At 46.9% G+C, this 18501-nt stretch overlaps 1 protein-coding gene across 1 annotated transcript in view; it reads left to right on the top strand.

Moving 5' to 3' along the window:
* The window catches only part of L3MBTL4 (L3MBTL histone methyl-lysine binding protein 4), a 302974-nt gene extending 284829 nt beyond the window's left edge, over positions 1-18145 (top strand). Inside the window, exons 14-16 of the mRNA XM_063076623.1 lie at positions 7163-7332; positions 16194-16256; positions 17978-18145. Of these exons, the coding sequence (XP_062932693.1) occupies positions 7163-7332; positions 16194-16256; positions 17978-18145 (401 nt within the window). The remainder of the gene's footprint in view (positions 1-7162; positions 7333-16193; positions 16257-17977) is intronic.
* The last annotated feature ends 356 nt before the right edge of the window (positions 18146-18501 follow it).

The raw sequence follows: 18501 nt of genomic DNA, 5'->3' as shown, positions 1-18501 counted from the left end.
CTGAAGGACAGAGGAAGCCGCTGCAATGGCTGGAAGGGTAAAGTGGGGGAGGGAAGAGAGACAGAAGCATGCGGGGAAGGAAAGGGAAGACTCCAGTGCCTAGCCAGGGACTGCATGCAGGGACTGCATGCGGGGACTGCATGCATAAGGAGCAGCAGCTGCAGCGAGGGTGATGGTGGTGACAAGTAGGCAGGAGGGCACCTAGAGTGGAGAGGACCCTGGGCTGGGCACTCACTGCTCCCTGGAGGAGGGAGCAGGGCTGAAGCGGGAGGGCCCTGGTCATGAGCAGAATTGTGAAGGCTGACAGCTGAAGAAGCTTGCCTGAAAAGTGGTCACAGGGCATCTGGAGACTCCAAGGCTTGTGTCCCGCCTTCTCCCTGCCAATAAAATGAAAATAAAATGAGATGAGGAGAGAGAGCAGCTGGGATGCCATAAAGTCCTTTAGTGGCTAGTGACGTGGGGGTGGACAGTGACACTTTTAGAGAAAGTCGCTCTAAATCTGAACAGTTCCTCACCTAATTTTGAAAGTCATTCTTTGCTTTTATGGTTAATGAAGAAAGTCCCTACTTTCCTAGTGTATGCAGTCAGTCAGTCATTTATTCATCCACTCAACAGATATTTTTGAGCATCATGTATGAGCCAAACAAACAAGCAGCTCAGAGTCTCACGGTTTATGGAAAGTGGAGCGGACACAGCTCTCAGGTGGTCTGTGCCCAGCCAGACTTATCCACTCCTACAGACTGGCCGTGACCTCGGGTCTTCTTGCCTTCCGTCATGCATGGGGTTGCTGAGCTGGGGGGGACATGGGTCACCTTGGGCCACATTTTCATTAACTCAGCAAGAGTCATATTAATTCAATCCAGCCACCTCCTGTGTCCACAGCAGGTCTCAAAAGAGGCCACAGGCCCAGCACATGTCTAGCCCTGTACTGCCCAATCTAAATAGAACACTGGCCACATAAGGAGTGTGAAATTTTCTCATAGCCACATTTAAAATAATAAAAAGAAATAAGTAAAATTAATTTTAATGACATTTTATTTTACCCAATATATCCAAAATAACATCAAAATCCAGGACATATTGTAGCATATCTCAATTCACACTCTCCACATTTCAAGTGCTCCATAGCCACATGTGGCTGGTGGCTACCGTAAGGACAGCACACAGATCTAGAACATCCAAGCTTCCTCATTCAACTTCTGATCCTCTTCATAGCCCCCTGGGCAGTCCCTGGAAGATATCTGACTTTTCTGTGCTTCATCTTCCTCAGTTAAGAAGACAGCTCACAATGAGGGAACACTAGTAGCTACGGTGACACAGCACTCCACAGATATCAGTGCATGAATTCTAAGTAATGAGGACACGAGGAGATAGAACACAGCACAACAGACAAGCCACGCCACGTGTCTGAGCAGTAGTACCATCTGGTGCATGAGAGAAAGCATGTGCCGAGTGTTCCCACGTGGGCAGAGACAGTCGTCTTGCCAATCACAGTTGGGCTTCTCTTGTTCTGTTTTTCCCTGTTGTTTGGGGGATAAAAAAAATAGAAATGAGGAGGGACTGAGTGGACTCAAAAGCATCAAATACGTCAAAATCAAGAAAAGATGATGTAGCACAGGAATGACACAGACCATGAAAACAGGTGACGATGGAGAGAAACAACATTCCCACGTGAAAGCCATCTCTGAGCGTTCTCTTGCCTCTCCAGCAGAAGTCACTGCAGGAGCGCAGTGCCTCGAACAGAGTGACTGGCTGGTAAGTGCTGGGTAAACTGATGGAATTCAGTCGCTGACTGTCACAGATCACGCGGTGGGCGAAAGCAATCACTTGATTGGGTTTCAGGACTGATCGCAGCTATATTTTTTTATTTCCTCCTTTGTGGAGCAGAGGACACAGCTGAATTGCTACGTCTTTCATTGAAGAGACAGTTACTTGTGCAGTGGGTCTCCAGTTTTTTTCTTTTGTGAGGGTAGAGCAGAAGTGGGAAAGACTAGTGATAGGTAGAGGAGAAACAGAGACCTGCTCTCACGTCATTTTCAGATGAGATAAAATCCTTTGGTCTCTAAATACTATTTTTTTTTATCTGTGGAATTGAGAAGCAGATGTCCACCATGTCACTGGACAGTACCTTCGAGTCCATTTGGTCATTTCCCTGAGCCCCACACCACCCATGGAGGCTGGTGTGGCTGTCCCCATGGACTGCTGAGAGGACGGGCATCCCCTGGATGGGGTTTTCCAACTTTCAAGGGTAGATGGCCTTACCATTGAGACGTGTCTCCTCAGGGAGGCAGCTGCATTCTGGCATGCTACTTATCATCTCTGCAGGAAAGGTAATGACTTAACATCTTTGAAGACAGAGCACACCTCTCTGAGTGTTGCTGAAGAGGCTCGAGATCTGCAGCCGAGTAAGTCTTCCCATGCTCTAGTCCAGAGCCTCTTTGGATCCTGGGATTGGACACAGAGCATGTTGGCCATGGAAACTTGAGAGTGCTCTAAACCTCTAAGTACCTTCAATGAAATCATTAGACACTTCATTATATTTTTCATAAGGGCCACAAAACCCAAAGGAAATATCCACTGCAAGAAAAATGGTAGCAAAAATCTTTTTCCCACTAATCAAGTCAACAAATGGCAAACCACTAAGGTGACAAATAGTAAGTTTCATATACTATGTTTTCTGGAAGGGGGACACATCCTAAATGTAGGGATAGCTTTGTTTATTGTTACTCACACATTGGTGTTAGAGGCAAACCCAGGATTACATGTGCATTTTATTTTCTGGTGTGAAGGACAGTTGGATTCATGAAAATGTTAAAACCTCAGTAGAAGGGCTGCTTTTGCAGGCTAAATTTCCTTGGCTGACTTTTAGGGGAGCTGGGTCGGAGTCATTTCTGCAGAGAGGCAGTGTAGCTTGGAAGCAGCCCATATCCCTCAACTGTGCTAAGTGGAAACAGGGCTGGAATGCCAGGTCCAGTGGACGAAGGACACAAGTGATCCTTTCTGCCCTCTGCTCACGTAAACATCCTTTTCTAATCTGGAGATCTCTCTTTACCCCGAGATAGAATAATCTGATCCTGTTGATTTATGAGGATGGCTGCTGAGGACAGTATATCACCAGCTTATGTTACTTAATTTATTAACAACTATTTAGTGAGTATCCAATATGACATGAGCTGTGCTGGACTTGGTGAAAAGTTAAAATCAGTATGTTCACATCTTGTAAAAATTTATGCAAATTTTTAAGTGGATATTTTCAAAAGTCTAATTTTATGCATAGAATTTAAAATAATGCAAATCACCCCCAATTTTAAAAATCTGTCAAGAGTCACATAATTTCCAAGCTGGCAGACTGAGTGCATTTTAACAGTGGGATGTGGTCGCCACACATCAGCACCAGTCTGCCTGGGAAGCAGATGTCTCGCCCTGCACTGGCAGCAGCAGCTTTGAGGATCCCACTGTCATTTCCTCCCACTAGCACTTCTGCACATGATCTTGGTGACCACTGCACTGTCATTCCAGGTGTGAAATGTTAACATGGGCCTCAAGATCCTGAACTTCAGTATGCATTTCAGCTTTCATAGCCACACTGGCTTTGGAAATGTTGTAGGTCCCCACACTTGCTATTGTTTCAACTGAAAATACTTTTCTATTTTATGGCAGTAATGTAATGTCTGACATGTACTGAACACTTATGATGTACGAGGAGCTGTTCTAACCACAACTCAGTAGGGTATAAGTACTATTATTACTCAATTTCAAGATGAAAACACTTGATGCACAGAAGTTAAGTATCTCATCCAAGGTCACTCAGCTACTGTATGGGGGACCAGGCTTCAAAACCTGGCAATCTAGTGTCGATCTAGTCCTTCACCACCATGCCACAGAGCCTCTGAGGCAAGCTCATCCAAGCCTTCTATTAGCTAGACCTAAATATCCCATCCCAAAGTCATCAGTTGTGGAAGAAATTAGGCCTGGTAAAGGGTACAAAGAAGGCAGAACAGCCACCGTGAAACTCTCCCCAAAATGCATTCCCCTCTTTTGTGACAATTGCAAATTAGCCTTGCATTGTGTTGATTTAGAATTATGCAACTTCCCTTTATAAAGCATTGATCTTGACCTCAGGGAGTTTGCAGGTGGAGTTTAGAGTGGTACCTGCCACTGAGCGATGGCAGCATGCTGGGGACCTTGCTAAGCGCTTCCTGGGAATTGTCTTCCTCCCTCACACCAGCCCTGCATGGTAGATACTGCCAGCTCTAGTCACGTCTTAGAGAAGACAGACCGGTTATTCCAAACTCCCTATTCAGGGACTCCATCCGTAGTAGTAAAAAACTCAACTTTCAAGCTTTGGGTCTTGTAATATAAAACTGCTACAGTAAAATTGAAAATAGTAAAAATGTTATCTGTGTGCAGCATGTAACTGATTCTGGCAAGCATTTCCCAGAACTTGAGGTTGCACATAAAGAGACAAGAGCCCTTATACTCAGTAAACACTCTGGACCCCAAGTAAGGGATCTGCAGACCAACAGTGGCTGCTGATCTTTCCCCACTGCCCATGGAGGATTCCCTCGGGCATATGGACCCTATTCCCCAAGGCTCTTGTGGCCTCCCAAATTAAGTTTTGTCCAGCTTTCAAGAAATCTAGATTTCGCTTCCATTATCAAACAGTTTGATTTAATAGAGACACAGTTAACTGTATTCCAAAGCTGTCAATAATATTAAGCCAGCCTGAGTTCAAGTGCACAGCATGAAGCTAGAGCTCCCTCCCTTTAGTTGTAACCTAAAGGCATCTTGCTGCTTGAACTAACCGGAAGTCCCCACCTGCCTTCTTCCAGAGCCTAGAACCAGCCTCTACAATGGCACGCAGGGAATGGAAGGACCCCAGCACTGTCTGGGTGCCAGCAGCCACACATTAGGTATATTTCCAAGAGTATGTCTCAGTACCCAAAGCAGACAATTCACTTCCAAAATTATGGTGTGGAAAAGGTTCTTGTTTGGGAGCACAAAGGGTTGTTTTTTGTTTTTGTTGCTGTTTTTACATTTTTAATGCCTCCAGCTTTTATTTGTGAATTACAGGAATCTGATCACCGTCACTTGGTGTCTTTGTACTTCCAAAATATGATCTGTTAGCTGTGTCTTTTCGGAGTCCTATATATTTTGGAAACTATGCATGAGTAATTCACGCAGGGCCTCAGTTTGAGATACATATATATTGTGTTTGTTTGTTTGTTTGTTTGTTTTTAATCCATGCTATTTCAGCAAAAACAACTGATTGAGTGATGCAGTAATTCTTTTCTGTAATAAAGCCTAGCTTTGGCTCAGGTCTTAATCCCTAGGAATACAAGGCTTTAACCCTTGGCTTTCCAGTAAAGTGCTCGGTGGTGGTTTGTGCATCACTGCAACTGAAGACTGGCCCTGTAACACTTCCACCCTGGATTTCAAGGGCTTGTTTTATACGTGCTCCTTGTCCAATCTGACAACTTCATTAAAGAACATAAATATTTGTCAACATACTGGCTTTGCGAAGAGGATGTGAAGTTTGCTTTCAGAACCTGCAGCCTTACGTACCGTTGGCTGAACTACCCAGAGAGAGATAACCTATTTACATACTAAAAAGGTCAGTGTTGGACAATCAGCGGTTAGAGATGAATTTGCTGCTGCTTGCAACTGGAGCATAAGAATTGGGGAGAAGCTGGCAATTGTGCTGTCTCTTTATCTGTGCAGACAGCAAGGCTGGTAAATATGAGGATGTCTGTTCCCATCCAGGAGAGTGGTATTGTACAGAGAAGCCCTGATGGACAGGCTAGCTCATAGTTTAGAACCTTTCTGATTACTAATAGAGATGTGTCTAAGTGACCACGTAAATTGCATGTCAGCCTCACCTAGTAAAAACGGTAATTAACTTGAGGTGGAAATATTTGCATAATAGCTTTTCCGACTCCCTTAGTAAAACACAAACCATCATAATAGGCTTTAAATCAGGTAGTTACTGCTTACTTAACCTGCCATTTGTATTATGAATGGTAGGCTTTCAGAGGGCTTAAAACATTTCCTTTTGTGATCTTTCTTTTCAAAGTCTCTAAATATCAGCAGTTTTATTTTGCTAATACATGTTGAAAATATCTTAAAAGATGTCATTATTAAGACATCAGTTGTCTCTAAAACCTCTATAATGTTTTTGCTCCTATCCATTTGTATGTTCAAAGCAAAATAATTAGGGAATTGAGATCCATGGCTCCCTCTTAAATGTCGGGCTATACCATAAGAGTAAAGTCTCTCTTGAAGGTAGAAAACTAGCACAGAAGACTGTTGATAAGTATAAGGCTGAAGTATATATCAAGACCCAGTTGAAGCCTTACTACTTGGTAGCAGTAGCCAGTCTTGGGCAAGCAAGCAGCCATTGTCCTCAGTGCCTTAGAACCCTGGTGCCTTTAGGGCTTTTGCTCAGAAAAGCGAGCACCCCGCTTAGAGTGCCTGGCCTGGAGAAGCCTCATCTGAGCTAAGGCTGCTTTCCAGAGTTCCTGGCTGCCGCACAGTCTCACCCCAGGGGAGGTCATCATGTATTGCTGAGGCTCTACAGCAGCAGCGGATGTCACCCAGGCTCTCCTGGGGACCCTGTGCTCCATTTCATGTTCACTGTCACCCAGGGGGTTTATGAAGCCAGATGTGGTTGGGCTCCTTCTGTCTTAGAGATGCATGAAGCGGCTTCCAGGAAGAAATTGCTTTTTGTGCACATACACATCCCAGATGGCTCAGTGTGCCAGCCTGCGTAGCACTCACCTTCTGCATGCTGCTCTGATTCCCTGGACTCTTGATTTAAGGTGAGAGAAGCCAGTGGCAGTGAGAAGCTAACCCTTTGTTGGCCATCAAAGACTACCTCGTAGAGATTATTTGAACTTGGTTGGCAAACAGCCACCATCTTCTGAGCCTTCTACAGCATCTGTTATATATGATATACTGACCACTGTTTTCAAACAGACTAGTGGCATAAGCTGTGTCTGGGGACTCCTCCTGGCCGTGACCTCATACGACCAGTAGACAAGGGTTTTGGTTGTGTCTGCACTTTACCTGCCCTGACTTGGGGCCCTCTGTAATGAGGGGCTGCCCTCGACCATGCTCACCATTCACAGACCCCATGCTTTACCCCCCTCCATCTGTCTTCCAGAATACTCGGCCGAGCAGACACAGCAGGCACTTCACCAGTCGGTCTTCGTGTCATCCATGTCAGCCCACCCTTTCCGGGACCTTCCCCTCGGCCGGGAGCAGCACTGCAAGCTACTTCCAGGCGTGGCTGACATCCAGGCCAGTCAAGTGGCCCAGTGGACCGTGGAGGAGGTGAGCAGGGGTTGGATCCTGCTGGGCAATGGGTGGAAGGCACTGATCAGGGTGGCCTACCGGGGAGGTCCTCTGACTGGGGAAACGCTCTTTCTCCCTTAGGCTTTGCATTCGCTATATTAAGTTTAAATTCCACATTGGAGGAAGAAGCCACACATGATTTTGAGCAAATGAGGAAATTAGGAAAGCTGGTTTCCTGCCCAGCTGGTTTTGTGCCTCCTCCCCCAAGCTCACCCCAGCACTTCCCTGTGTCCCATCACCATCTACCTTAGCCTCAAGTCTACACCACGGATTTAATTTGGAGAAGCACAGATGTGTAAGCATCTCAGGCTGCATCCCAGCAGTGTCTTCTTCTCTGGGAGGGAACACCACCCCCGGACGTTCCTTGCCCACAAGATCCGTGCACACTGGCCGCAAATCAGGTCCAAGCTGGCGGCTTGACATCCAAAGCCAGAAGACAATCAGGTCAACCTCAGGTTTATTTTTAAACTATCTTTAGTCACAGCATCATATAAGATGCTGTGCAAAGGGAAGATGCTGGATCATATTTTTAATGTAAACATGTCTTACAACATTGGTCTTTAGTAAGAATCAGTTAAGCCCCATTACTGACTATAATGTTGTAGAAATGCCTCATATTTACAGTGGTTTTCTTCTAAGGAATGCACTGTTTCACTGAAATCTTTTCAATAAGGTATTGTTTTCACTAGTGAGGCCTTATATAAAAAAATCTTTTAAATGAAGGAAAACTCTGGGTCACCCTAAGAACAGGATTAAAGCCAATTAGTCACAAAACATTCACTGAGCACTTGCTACAATCAACTTGACTTGGTCTTGGTTTAATTAAGCCTTCCTTTCCAGCAGGGCTGAAGGCCCTGTCCCCACCACTCCCCAGGCACCTCACATCATTGGCCTGGGTTTTGCCCTTGAAACAATAATGCACCAACCAGGGAGTTCAGCTGAGAAGTGAGTGGTGCATCATTCATTCTTGACTTTCCAGCCACTTATTTGCAGCACCACCTGTTTTGAAGTAAGACTGAGAATGGCTCTTCTTCTCCCACTTGTTGCTGTGCTCCTGGCTCCCATCTTCACTGTCCTGCAGGGTGACATCATGGAGAGAGCAGTTGCCCAGATTCCAGCCCAGCTTCACTTCCCCCTTGCCAGGTGATGGGCTGGAGGAGATAACTCTAAGGCCCCCCTAGCCCTAGTACACGGAGCAATTGAGTCCTGATAAGAAGTGAATGTGGTAGAAAAGGGGAGTTCCACCCAACCTAAGACAGCCCCTGAATCCCCAGAATGTCCTTCGCAGGATGTTGAGGCCTGTACAACCCATCCTAGCCTCCTCTGCAGTCCTACCCTCCTCTCCTGCCCCACTGAGTGCTGCCGTTCTAGTATACAGAATCTGCATATTCTCATACTCACATGGTCCCACCACTGCCTGAAATGCTCTCTCCCAGTCTGTCCACTGCTACCACCAGCCAGGGCCTTCTGCAGGAGCCTCAGCCCGGCCAGATGTCATCCTTGTCACTGCACCTGCCCTCACCAGATGAGGAGAGACCTCATTTCACTCACTGGTGCAATAGCCTGAGAACCTTCTCTCTGCCTGGCACTTAGCAGGTACCCAGTACATATTTGTTGAATGAGTGTTGAATGACAAGGAAATCAATCGTGAGCTGGATTCTGAAACAAGTGGAACATATCTAAGCAGAGAAAAGAAGGGAGCCCTTCCAGTGGAAGGGGAAGAGAGGAGGTTGCATGGACGTAAGAATGACAGACCCAGGGCTGGTAGGTATATAGCATGTCCTCTGTTGGCACTGATTGTGGTAATGGACTGTATTAGTGTAATGACAGTAACGCAGATGCTCTTATTTTGCTCATATTACAGATAGGGAAATTGAGGCACCCAGAGACTAAGTGACTTGCTTAAGGCTGCACAGTCAGAGCCAGACACTGAGCTAACTTCGTAGCCACCGTGCACCCCACAGACCTGGGCCAGGGGAAAGTGACCTGGGCCAGGTGTGGAAGGCCTCAGAGGCCAGGCAGGGTGTGTGGTAGGCTGTCCACAGTGTGGAGCCGTTGTGGTTCTTAAGCTGGGAGTCACCTTGTGAAGGTGGTGTTTCAGGGAGATGAGAATGGCAAAGCCATGCAAAGAGTAGGAGAGAAAAGAAGCTGAGGAGAGGGAGACGCCCGGGGAGTCGCCACCGCACTGCCAGTGTGGACTATCAGGGCCCAGGCAGGGCGCTGCCCCAAGAAGAAACCTAAGTCAATGGATGTTTAAAGTCAAAAGCAACAGCACAGGGAGCTAGATAAGATATCGAAAATGGAAAAGTGAAATGAGCCCAAAGTGATTCCATTTACAGACTCAGCACTACACCGTTTAGTACCTAATTAGGATAATAACATGTGAGAGCTGGAAGGCCAGAGAGTTCATCATCTGAGAGAATGGGTGTGGTTCCATCAGAAGAAACGAAATGTTGGGGAAGGATCCAGTTTGGGGGCAGGGGGACAAATGGGAAATTGATCATTGGACATGCAGAGTTAGAGGTCCCTGTGAATCTCAGCAGTGGAAGTAGAGATGGGCCAGTGGACGGAAGCATGAGATGGGTGCCATAAAGGCAGAGGTGCACTCCCTGAGGGCTGAGCATCCAGAGATGGCCTCTGAGGACTGAGGACATGCAGTGGCCCCAGTTAAAACATGCATGGGGAGAGGGGCTGCAAAGGGGCTCTCTGGGGAGGAGCCAGCACAAGTCCATGGAAGTGTCAAGGGGATGGGTCCCACATGTTCCATTCAGCAGGGCAGATGTCACATTCAGGTCTGCACTTCCTGGCTGGGGCAGCAGAGCTGGGCTTTGAGAGATGGAAAAATTATGTACAGTATGATCATTTTTTTTCCTTAAGAGGAGGGCCAGATCTTTCATTAACTTCTCAGGGGGACCATCAAGTGGAAAGAAAAGGAACTACTGTTAGGGACATTAAGCAGTGAGCAGGAAGTGGGGGTAAGGCTTCAAGTTTGGCACTAACAGCAGCGACAGCAATAGATTGGAAGGTGATTGTAGGGGAGTAGCTGGTCCACTTAGGACAGGGAAGGTCTCAAAAGGAAGACTCAAGGGAGGGAGGCTGAAGACACTGTCAAGGACTGCAGGAAGGTGAGATCCCAGGGCTCGGGTTCTCTGTAACAGATACGCACGTAGTCTCAGCCTTTTATTGCTGGAAGAGGCCTTAGAGCTTTTATAGATTTTAAAAAGCAGCCATCAGAGAGGCTAAGTGCCTTGCATAAAATGCTCCTGCTCCTGAAGCTTCCGGATGCTTCCGTCACCATGACTTCCATCAGGGACGCATTCCAGAGAGAACGGTTTTCATTATTCCCTGATGTTGACTGTATCTTAGTCTGGATATCATCCTAACTAGATGCCCTTGAGAACAAGGACCACATCCTAAATGTCTTTCTATATCCTCACATGCTACAACACATTTCCCAGCACCAAAATAGGTCCTCAAAAATAATCTCTGATGGATTGAAAACGTGGGCTTTGTGACAGTTCTGTTTGTATCTCTGAAAATAAGGCAGCTCTAAGAAGGAGTCCACTTATGGAGCATCCAGCAAGGGCCAGTCACAGTAGAGCATGAGCCTGCTCTAGATGGCACAATCCACGTGACCAGCTGGTGGATGACTGGAAAAGGCAGCTCAGGGCTGAGCAGGACCGTGGGCTGGGGGTGCCCCGTGCTCTCTTGGCACTGAGGGCATTGGAAGGGAAGCCAGTGGCCAGGGACCAGGCACGCTGAAATGAACTTGGGCATCCTTGTGTTATGTGCCATTTGGGGAGATCACGCAACATGGTTGTCATAACAGAAGATGCAGTGAATGAACCCTCCCTTTGTCTGCTGTTCTGGCCTGGAGGGAGAACTCTGCTCCGCATTGTGCTTCCTGTGAAGAGAAGCCAGGCCGGGCCTTTGTGACACTCCCAGAGCTGTGAGCTGGCTTTTCACTGCTATGTTACTGTGGCTGCTTCTCCTAAAGCAGTGTTCTCAAAGTGCTGTAAAGTCAATTTAGTGATTACGAAGTAAAAGACAAGCACGGGTGAGAGTACATCACATGTAGGGAGGGTTATTGTTCTGTGAAACTTTGGTTAGAGAGGTGTGTAGGTGTGTGCACACACTAAGTTATGGTCAAGGTAAAGTGTATTGCTTACTCTGGGTCATGGAAATCTCCTGCACAAGAGTATAAGCTTTTACAAGTAGGGACTAAAATATTTTTACATATTTTTATGTCTTTATAGCAAAGCATCTTGTGCAGAGTAGGTGTTTGACAAATGTTTGAGTGAATGGGTGAATGAATGGGTGGGTGAATTTTATGAAGTCTGTTCCTGTCAGGTATGCATCCAGGCACACGTGGGCAGGGTGCGATGTGTTGTAAGCATGTTTACCACCATAGGTATGACTCAGTTATGCTTGGCGCCTGTATGAGTACTTTTATTTCTTATATTCAAAAATGCTTTTTAAAGCACTCCATATAAGTTGCCTTAGCCTCAACCAAGTGCTCCCTAAATGTTCATTAACTTTAAAAGATGGCAGTCACTTTAATAGCAGTCTTTACACAGGAGGGAGTGTGTTGAAAAACTCAGTGTACTGCTAACTAAGCACAGCAGCCTTATACAATTGGGCCCTTAAAAGGGGGCAAATAAACTCTGCTGTTAAAAAATAAGACCCAGGCTGGAAACATGGTCCCCAGTGGACTTTTAGCCAGCACAGTCCGCTCACATCTACAGGCTCAGCAAGAGAGAGAACACCACCATTTGGAAAGATTTAAGGCAGCAGCAGCCCTCCTGAAGAACACAAGGCCTACTGAGCTCCAGAGAAGATGCCATGGAAAGTAGGTCGTGGGGGAAACATGTGGGGCAAAGTGATGGGCTCATCTGAGAGCCAGGCGGTGTCATCCTTCTAAGTCTTCCCACTCTGCTGGCTCACACCTAGAATTAACATACTCAGTGTTCTTCCAAAACAAAGCAGGATTTTAGCTGCAGGACACGGTGCTCCTGAGAATGTGGGAAGCAAAGGTGTCCGCGTGTCAGCCTCCACAGTACCCCACGCCTCCCAGAGCCAAGGCCGGGGACAGAGCCCACGTGACAGCCTCCCCACGGGGCACTTCCCAGAGCCAGAGCAAAGGCCCAGGCCACCCACTATCTCCAACAGGATGGTGGTTACCTTGACAAAGCAGACTCATTCATCCCACAGCTATTGCTACTGCGGGCGGAGGGCACATGGGTGGTTGTTTCTTCTTCTGTAGAGTTTGCTTCCATTTCAGCAGCTGTTCACAAACTCGAAGGAAAAACCAATGTCTTTCTTTCAAGGGGTGAATAAGAGGGAAACTTTCTGAAATTACTCTATGGTGTGTTAAAGCTTACCACTTTACATTTAGCAGAACTTTCTATGAAAGCTCAAAATATAACCTATTCTTAGGGGAAATAAATACTGAGTAATAATGAGAATCAAGGTCTTTGGATATTTTTAAATTCCTGGCCAGAAAAGTCTGCCTCAGTAGATTTCATGGAACTTGTCCTGTACTTTGGAAAGAGAAAGACAGACTGAATAGAATCAGAATCCATTTGCAGAATGGCAGAGAATTGCAGAGGCCAGTAGCGCAGTGGTGAAGTCAGGCATCTGCAGCTGCCCCAGCGTCTGAGGGGGACGGAGGTGGCGGCGGAGGTGGCAGGTGCAGCTGTGCTGGCTGGTGCACTGGTTCTGTTCTGTGGACACTTTGGTTTAAAACATTGTTTATTCCCATTACAAAATCCAATTTGCCTTTGACATGGACAGTGATTTCCTGGCTAACCATACAGAGGAGGGTGAGCATGTTCCTTTTTTCATTTGTTTGCCCAGAAAAGGACAGTTTAACATTAGGCACACCATCAAAGCAACTCGCAATACCTTTGCTGTGAACAGAAGTTCTTTGAGCAAGTATTTAAAAGAGACCATCTCTCTAACCAGCATTTCCTTCTACTGATGCAGAAACCATTGTCAACGTGGCTTCCCCACTGCAGCTGGCTCAAAACACCGGTCTTCATCTCATTCCTGCCCCCACTTTTCTATTTTCTTCCTCCTATGACATTCAGCCCCTCTTTCTGTTAAAGGGCCATCCGAGTAGAAGAACTGGGGCAATTTTGTCCCCCAGGGGCATTTGGCAACATCTGGTTGTCACAATTGGAAAGGAGACATTATTACTGGCACCTAGTGAGTGGAGGCCAGGGGTGCTGTTAAGTATCCCACAATACACAGGACAGCCCCCACAGCAAAGAATTGTCTAGCCCCAGTGTCGGTAGTCCTGAGGCTGAGAAAACCTGCGCTAGAGCATTTCTGCTACACTCAGCTGTAATTCCTTTTGCTGCCACACCTGGCCTGTCACTGGATCCTAAGGATGTCACCCTTGCAGCACCTCTGACCTCAGCTCTTTGCTCTGCCCCGTGCAGAGCGTCCAGGCCTGCAGTGCACATTAGAATCAACTGGGGAGCTCTAAAAATATATACCCAGTGCTTGGAGCCAGTCCAGCTTGATCTGCAGTCTGTGAGGCAGGAGACCTGGACTTCAGTCAGTTTGAAAGCTTCACAGAGGATTCCGGTGTGTGGATAGCCAGGGTGGAGAACCCAGGCTACGGGCTCCCTGCTGCCAGCTGATGGACGTGCCCACCCGCACCTGTGCCGTGGCTACCTTCCTCCTTCCCACCACTCCCCTCATGTCCCCAGCCCTGGCCAGCTAGGCTCCGCACTGCTGCTCACACCTGCCCCGTGCCGTCCTGCTTCTGGGCCCGCTCCTGTGACTCTGCACCCAGCCTATGTATCCATCAGAGACCATCTTAGGAGCCCCCTTCTTTGAGACGCTTTTCCTGACATTCCCCCTGAGATACAGTGTGTCCCTTCCTGTAGCCTAGAGCCTTTGCCCCTCTCCCGGGGCAGTAGCACATGTGACCAGGAGCTTCCCTGTATCCCTCCCCATTTACCTCCCTCCTCTCACCACTCATCAGACCGTCCACTCACGGGCAGTTCAGGCCCTCCTTGCACCCAGCCCCAAGGCCTGACACACAGCTAGGCTCAGACATACTCAGCCAGAAGAGCAGCCTGGGGATGACGAGGCCACCCCCCATCAGCGTCCTGGGCCCGAGACACTCTGGAGGCCACTCTTCATCACAGCTGCCATCACCCGCCCTATTGCCCTGTGCCTGGGATTCAACCAGGGGCATCCCACAGCTTTCAGCAGCTCCCTGCAAATACCAAACCCACACTCTGTGCTTCCTGTTCACCAAGAAAATGAAAACCGTGCTAACCCAGCAAGCAGACTCAGCCTGGTCTGCCTGCGAGCCACCGCAGCTCCGGGTTCCTGCAAGACGTGGCTGGCAGTCCTTGGAGCCCAGGCCTGCATGAGCGCTCACGTTGCAGGTGCTCCTGGGCTGGAGGTGCCATGGCCTGGCAGTGTGACGACCTGCCTGGAGGAGGTTTTAAAATCCTTATCTTCCTGCACCTTAGAAGGATGATTGTAAGTTGACTCATGATAAAATATACTTGCAATGCCAGAGGTGCATAAGGCAGATGCCAACACGCTGATTGCCCCTGAAAAGAAGATAGTCTGAACTCTTCTCATTGGCACAGACTGGGGGGCAGAGCTCAGGGCATGTGCACAGCTGTGGCTGTTGGCCCTGACTGTTCTGTAACCTGGAATCCACGACCACATCATGTTCTCTTCCTCAACTTGGGGGCCGCAGCCACTGACTTCTCTTGTTGGGGGTCAGATGGAGCAAGCCCCCCAGAGCTCTTTGATGGTGGAGCATGTGGATACCAGGCCCTGAGCCCTGTGGTCATCTCCTGACCTGCCCCATGACACCGTGGAGAGGAGGAGGAGTGCACACAATTCAGTTGACCAAAAAGAAAAGACAGACAGAAGTCCCCACATGTGCCACCTCCCAAGCTTCCATTTACTGTTGCTTTCCAGCTTGACCCTCATCCCAGGCTGCCCCTGCACTGGGCCAAGCCAGAAGTGGCCAGAACCCGGTTGTCCTGGGGTTTGTTGGGAATCTACATTTTATCTTGTTTGCTCAGTGAGCTCCCAAAAAGTCTCTCCCAGGAACACTCGATGGCTCCTGAGCTGATAGGCAGATCTTTGTCTGAGCTCTGTCTCATGAGAAGGAATTCAGCACGTGGGGACAGAAGGAGAGAAAGGTGAGGGTGGGAAATGGAGTTGCAGAGACTGATTCTCCAGAACTCGGGCTTTGGAGACAGAAAACCTGAGTTCCAAAGCCATCTCTGTCAGTTGCTGGCCCTGAGTGACCTTGGTTTAAGTTATTAAACCTCTTTGGGCTTCAGCTTTGTCATTTACGTGGGAATTCAACTCGGCACAGATTATCACATTCCTGTGGCTCACCAGGCAACGGTGAGGAACTGGTGACTCAGAGGGGAATACAGAGGACCTTGCCATCAGGTCTGCTCAAAAGCAAGGTGGACAGATCCTCACCTCCTAGCAGTGGTTGTGAAAGCTGCTATGTGAGGACACCGGACCCCGCCTCCCTGACCCATAGGGTGGCTGGGAGGTTCAGATGCAAGAAGCTGCTAGAGTGCCAGAGCTCCACACAGATGGAGGCTGTCATCATCATCATCACTGTAACCCTGTGCAGGGCAGCCTGGTGATGAGAGGGTAGGAACCAAATTGGGGGCTGGCCTAATTTGAGCTGACGAATGCTAATGTGACTTGACAGTTACTACTTAAACCCCAAGTGTTTGAGGGATTTGAAGTGTATTTTATTCAAATGTTGGATTACTACAACCCACAAATTATTTCAGGTGCATGTTTTAAATTAAGCTTTTCATCTTGTGCTGTAGGTGGCTGAGTTTGTACAGTCTCTTCTGGGCTGCGAAGAGCATGCCAGATGCTTCAAGAAAGAGGTAAGAAACGTAAAAATGGTGATAGTTGCATACTTCTAGACCCAGAAGTGCTTTGTTTTCTTTTACTTAAGTGTGTGTAGGAGCAGATTGGAGAGGCAAGAGAAAGGGGACCCACGAAAAGAGCCAAGATCATTATAGCTTCATAATTGTTGGCAGTTCTCATCACCATCACCACCATCATTGTAGGCAATTTTTGCCTGAAAATGTGGGAGCTGAGTGCAGGTCGGGGTATAGAAGTGAGGGCACTCTCTCCTCTGCCTTGGGGAATATGCTCTTTATCCCACCGGCAAAGTATTCCATTCTCTAGATGCCCGAGTCTTCATCAGACAGTATTTCATAAATGCATGGGAAATTTTAAAAAACATTTTTAAGTGTTAAAACTTTAAAACCCCACCCCAGGAGTCCCAAGGTAATTCCTCCTTTCGTCATAAGAATCACTGTCAGTAAGACATTGACGCTAGGGGATTTGTACTATTTGAAAAGGTTTGGAACATGGAAGGGTGTGACCATAGAAAACCTGATCATTCCTGTCTTCTTAGTTCTGGAGCCAGGAATCCTCCAAGGCAGGCTGTATAAATAAGTGACAGAGATGCAGGACACTCCTGTCCCAGAAGTCACACTCGGGTCACACAGCCTCAGAACTGTGGAGAAACAGCCTGCACAGTGGCCATTTGCCACTGTGGGGGGTCTTAGGAGAGCTATCACATTTCAGTCCACAGTGTGTTTTTTTATTTAAAAATATTTAATTGTCAAATAGGAGACTGGATATATTCAAGGGTACAATGTGGTGATTTGATATATGTGTACATGGTGCAGTGATTACCACAATAAAATGAATTAACATATCCATCACCACTCCTGCCGCATGGTAGGTCCCCAGAACCTGTCCATCTGGAGCAAGGAATCATCCTAAACCTTTTTTTTTAAGTTAATAAATAAAACTTTTATTTTGTCTGTACTTCTGCTTGTAATCATGTTTATTATAGGAACAAATTAAAATACAAGAAAGCTAAAAGGAGGAAATAAAAACCAACCACTATTCTACCAACCAAAGAAAACTTTCATTATTATTTGGCATAAAGACTTCACATATTTTTAACATGTGTATGTATGCATACAGTCATGCATATTTAATTTTGCAAATTAAAACCGATCTTTCTATATCATCATATCAGAATTTGTTGCTTAATGACTCATGACAAATTTCCCAACTCATTAAATGTTTTATTGAGACATGAATTTTCATGACTGCATAGTATCCCAACCTGTGTCTATACCATAATTTCTTTGCTTTGGCTATTATTGGAACACTGGATTGTTTTCAGTATCTCACTGTTACACATAGCTAGTGTGTATGCATTGCACATTACTCTCTTGGGAAAAACTCCTGGAGATTTACTCGGTGTTATTTTTAACACTCTTGATACAAATTCAGGCCAAGATTTCAAAAACATAACAACAGAAATTTAGCCTGGAAACAGTATATATTGAATTCTTATTTAGTAGAGTGAGCACCTTTTTAATTTAATGTAACTTCAGAGTCCTGGGGGACAAATTGGAGTTGAGCAATGATGGTTGGGACTGAGCCATGTGAAGGACACCATCATCCTCTCCTGCTACCCAGCACTCAGGTTCAGTGTCATGCTCAGCACCCAGGAGTTACTGGTGTGCAATCAGGCTTTCGTGGCAGGATATGTTTAATTGTGTTTGTTTATTTGCAGCAGATCGATGGCAAAGCCTTCCTTCTTCTGACACAGACAGACATTGTCAAAGTGATGAAGATCAAGCTGGGCCCAGCACTGAAGATTTACAATTCTATTTTGATGTTCAGGAATTCGCAGGACCTCACTGAAGAAGATACTGTCTCAGGCCAAGAAGTCAGGGGATAACTGTGCCCCTGAACTTCCACTGGCACCAGGCCCTGTGCTCTTTCAGCAGTAAGACGGCACACGTTAATTTGATTTTAATGTCCCCGTGGTCATATCCGGATTTAAACTGGACCTTTTGAAGTGTCTGCAGTTTAGAAGATTTTGAGGACTGATCAAGTGCCAGTGACTCAGAGGCTTAAGCACCCGTTTGGGTTCATGAATCATTATCTAGTGGGATCCTTTCAGCTCTGATGTGTTGCAACAAACAGACAAAGGAAGCCCACACAGACACTTTTATTCTTGTCCCTCTAAAAGAAACCATTTCCCATTTTGCAAGCATAAAACTCTCAAGCGGTAAAATATTAGAAAAACAGTAT

Source organism: Cynocephalus volans, chromosome 13, assembly GCF_027409185.1.
Source record: "Cynocephalus volans isolate mCynVol1 chromosome 13, mCynVol1.pri, whole genome shotgun sequence".
Classification (NCBI taxonomy): domain Eukaryota; kingdom Metazoa; phylum Chordata; class Mammalia; order Dermoptera; family Cynocephalidae; genus Cynocephalus; species Cynocephalus volans.
This window is presented reverse-complemented; position numbering and strand designations above follow the sequence as displayed.